Source organism: Papaver somniferum, chromosome 9 (assembly GCF_003573695.1).
Source record: "Papaver somniferum cultivar HN1 chromosome 9, ASM357369v1, whole genome shotgun sequence".
NCBI lineage: Eukaryota > Viridiplantae > Streptophyta > Magnoliopsida > Ranunculales > Papaveraceae > Papaver > Papaver somniferum.
The window spans coordinates 89,964,478-89,968,856 of NC_039366.1; the positions used below are offsets into that span (position 1 = coordinate 89,964,478).

General features: G+C 35.0%; 1 protein-coding gene across 1 annotated transcript; it reads left to right on the forward strand.

Annotated features, from left to right (window-relative positions):
• The first annotated feature begins 3,104 nt into the window (after positions 1 to 3,104).
• On the forward strand, positions 3,105 to 4,379 carry LOC113312259. The gene is made up of 3 exons (XM_026561020.1): positions 3,105 to 3,941; positions 4,055 to 4,162; positions 4,263 to 4,379. Exons 1-3 carry the CDS (start codon positions 3,105 to 3,107, stop codon positions 4,377 to 4,379), a joined length of 1,062 nt encoding a protein of 353 aa, XP_026416805.1.

The following is a 4,379-nucleotide window of genomic DNA, read 5'->3' on the forward strand; positions in this document are numbered from 1 at the left end:
GCCCGGTCCCATGAGTTTTCATAATTTTTTAATATTTTTTAGGTATTTTTGATGATTTTGAGGGAATTTTTCCTAATTTGAGAGAAATACCATGAAATCAAGGAATTTGATGAATTCAAGGAAAACTAATAATAAAATAATAAAACAAAGGGGCGTGTGGGACCGTCTAGGGCATGGCCGGCCGGCCAAGGCCCGATCCCACAAGTTTTCATAATTTATTTGATGATTTGTGCAAAAATACCATGAAATCAAGGAGTTTTTTCATGAAATTAAAGAAATAATAATAATAAAAAAAAATAAGGAACCGTAGGGTGTGGGGCTGGTTGGGACCAAGGCATGGTCGGTTGGCCAATGGTCACGCCGCACACTCCTTTCCTTAATTTTATATTATTTTTTATGGATTTATGGAAGTACCATGAAACCGAGGAGTTTCCTCGAGACGAAGGAGATTTGATAAAATGAGAGAATTTTCATCAAATCATGGAAAATAATAAAAATGCATTAAAAATATAAAACTGGTGTGGGATTGACCACGACACGGTCGGTCGGTCGTGTGTCTGTGCTCCCAGCATCCTGTTCAATATTTTTAATTATTTATTATTTTCTTCTCTATTTTGCATAGGTTCATCGTTTCTTTGTATTTTTGAAATACTCGTTCGTGCGGTGACTGTTAGTGTATCATCGTTGAATACACCTTCACCATTTGAATCAGGGCTTACTTAGAGTAGCTCAGACTCCCGGTTGTTGATTATTTATTACTAATTGTGGAATTCAGTGGAGAATAATTCACAAAACTGAGTAATAAAATGTTTATTATTAATTCATAGGATCAGCTGAGGATTCGACTACGAATTCATAATAATAGAGTGAGCATTACTATTCCATGGGATCGGAGATTCGACCATAGAATCGGAGTAATTAAGGTTTATCTATTACCATTTATGAGACCAGTTGTGGATTCGATCATGAAATCGGAGTAATAAGATAATATAGTTATTGCTATTCTATGAGATCAATCTGTGGATTCGATCATAGAATCAGAACAATTGTTATTGTCATTCCATGGGACCAGTGGTGGATTCGACCATGGAATAGGAGCGATTGTAATTAGGAATAATTAACTTTGTGGCTCTATACTAGCAGAGTAAGTTGTCTAGGAGCATTAATTATCCTGATACGAGCTTGCAGGTAAGTCATATCCTTTATATAGTCAGGGTAAACTTGTTGTTTGTTCCTGGAGACGTTATCGCTCTATACTAGCAGAGCAAGCTGTCTAGGAGCCGTCCATCTCGTGATGCTATATAGAAATAATCACTCAAAGTATTCAGTATTCATGAGATATGTCGTTGTCCAGTCGTGAGACTACATATCTACATGTACTCTGAGAGAAAATACTCTCCGTTGATAATTCGATGAGAGACTCGTGTCTCGATACTCACGTCTGATTGTTGAATCAGAGCTTCGTATAATTATGAGTTTACGAATTTAGCCTTTGTCGAGAATCCACCATCTATAAATAGATTTTTATTTTTCAGTTTCAGTCTCTCTCTTTCACTCTCTCGTTCTGGTCGCTCTTCCTTCTGTAGAAACTAAGGTTAGGTATTTGAAATGATTAGGGAACTGGTTATTAGAGAAGAATCTGATTTTTTTGAAGACAAAGATGTTAGTGAAGAACCAAAGTTAATTTGGAAGACAAAATCTGCTTATTTAGGGTTTCGGAGACGCTGTTGATAAAGTGAAGATGAGGTACAAACCGGGATTGAAATACTCTGATCAAGGTGAGATTAACAAAACCCGTGACTTAATATATGATGAAAATCAATGTTTTGATAGTTAATTGATCGATTTTTAGGGTTTCTGTTTTTTTCTTCTCTTTTTTGTAATTAGGGTTTATTTGAAACCCAATTTTTTTTTGTTTAATTAGGGTATTAATTTTGTGAATGTCGGTTTGATTTTATGAATTATTTCTTAATTAGGTTTTGAAATTAGGGTTTCTGTTTTTCCACTTTTGTAATTAGGGTTTAGTTGAAATTCATATGCTATTTGTTAAATTAAGGTGTAATTTTCATGATTGATTGATTGATTAGAGTTTATTTGGGAGATTTTAGGATTTATATTTGATTTATTTTCATTTGTGTTGCAGTAAGTTCATATTGAGGAATATCAGTGTATATGTGGAGCCAAAGAATGAGACTTTGGTATTTCATGATTGCCATCGAGATGAAACAGAGTTGAGGATGCTTGAGTATATGGTATATAAGCGTTTGTCTATGGATGTTAAAGAGAAGTTTAAGTTATATTGGTTTAAGGATCCATGTATGCCAGAGCCATTGTTAAACAATGATGATTTTGATAATTTTTTGGAGGATTCTTATGTGAATGAGGAGGGGTGTATATGTTTGTGGATGGGGATGAAGGATACAGTGTTTGGGACTCCAACAAGTACACCAAAGAAGACAGTAAGTAAGAAAACTACACCTAGAAGATCCCCAAGGCTAAATAATGTGGATAAATCAACAGAAGGTGTATCAAGAAAGTTGAGTTTTATGGATTTGCTACAACAACCTGAAGAGGTACCCATTTCCAAACATTATCATGCTAGTAGCAGCGGTTGCAGTCAGTCAAAACCAGTCCAAGTTATTGACCTTGATGATGATGTATTTGATGTTGGACATTGGGTTAAAGCTACAAATAAAGTCAAGTTTGTTGAATATTTAGAGAATATTCAGCTAGAAAACATCAATATAGATGATTGTCACCCAATCGAGGATCCAAATGCTCCTCCATTATATGACAGTGATGAAGACATTGAGTATGGGTTATATAAATAAGAGCAAGAAGAAGAAGACAAAAAATACAAAGAAAAAGGCAAAGACAAAGACAAAGGTATATTTCATTTATTTTTTAGTTATTATTGAATTTTTAGTAATTCAGAGTTATTGTGTGGTACTGATAGTAATACTGAATGCACAGGTAAGGGTGTGGATGAAAGACCAACTTACATGGATCAATTTGATGAAGATTTTGGTGAGTGCATGAAGGGTGAGAATGAAGTTGATCTATTCCCTGAATAAGAGGTATTTATTCCAGTAGATCCTACCAAAATGGAAGTAAAAACTAGATTTGAAAGTAAACGTGCATTTAAGAAACATATTAGAGGTTATTGTGTTGCAAGTAGATATCAATTTAAGTTGGATAGAAGTGATCCCACCAGAGTTAAGGCTGAGCATAGGTTTAAATTAGAACATGAATGTCCTTGGTTTGTGTATGCTAGCAAGAAGGAGGATGAGAAGACTTTTGTCCTTAGGAAAGTGAATTTGGAAGACACTTGTCCAGGAGATCACAGAAATAGGAATAGATCTGCTGATCCTCATTTTGTAAAAGATTTTGTGCTTGATAAGTTAAAGAATAAGCCTAAAAAAGTTGTTCCAGACCCTTATAAAATCAAGGAAAACTTCTTAGCTGAAAAGAAAGTCAATATACCATATCAGTGTGCATGGAAGGATAGAAATCTAGTTTCAGAGTCATTTTATGGGAATTACAAAGAGAGTTGCAATGAAGTACCAGCCTTTTGCACAATGTTTACCAAGTGTAATGAAGGCTATGTTGCTAAGTTCACATTTGACACTAAGAATAACACATTTGAAAGTATGACATTGTCATTTGAACCTTCAATGGGAGGTTTTCGCAAAGGCTGTAGGGGAGTTATAGGACTTGATGCTTGTCATCTAACAGGAGAGTTTGGGGGAGTATTGATGTCTGCAACTGCACTTGATGGACATAATGGGTTAGTAATGTTGGGGATTGTGGTATGCAGAGGTGAAACAAAGGAGAATTGGATAATTTTTTTGAAGCATTTGCGGGATGCCATCCTAGCACATCCAGTGAAAGTGGCTTTCATTTCAGATAGGCAGAAAGGGTTATTGGAAGTTGTTCCTATAGTCTTCCATGGCCATCACCACAAATACTGTTGGAGGTAAATTACACTTGTAACTTTTGCTTGTTTTGCGAAAGTTTTTTTTTTTCCATACATCAGTTTAAGGGTTAATTGCAGAATGAAAGCATGCATTTATACAAAAATTTCAAGAAGTATTACAAGGGTCTTGAATTATATGAATCTTTGTGGAATGCAGCAAAAGCATACAAAGTAAAGCATTTTCAGGTAGTTGTTGTTGGTTTAATGTAATGTTTGATAGTGAATTTAAGATAATTGTTGGTTTTTTGTCAAGGAAATAATAGTTATCTATATATTGGCTGTGCAGGAACATTTGGACAATATTGTCAAAGAGAATGCTGAAGCTGGTCTTTATCTTGACAGAGAAGATCCTGCTACATGGTCCAGGGCCTTTTTAACCCTATTCATTGTTGTGAACATATGA

Bases quoted from the DNA above. Each gene is read 5' to 3' on its own strand.
- LOC113312259 (XM_026561020.1), top strand. From the start codon at position 3,105: ATGGAAGTAAAAACTAGATTTGAAAGTAAACGTGCATTTAAGAAACAT. The intron at 3,942-4,054 runs GTCTTCCATGGC...GGTTAATTGCAG, and splicing joins TATTGGAAGTTGTTCCTATA to AATGAAAGCATGCATTTATA. The intron at 4,163-4,262 runs GTAGTTGTTGTT...TTGGCTGTGCAG, and splicing joins ACAAAGTAAAGCATTTTCAG to GAACATTTGGACAATATTGT.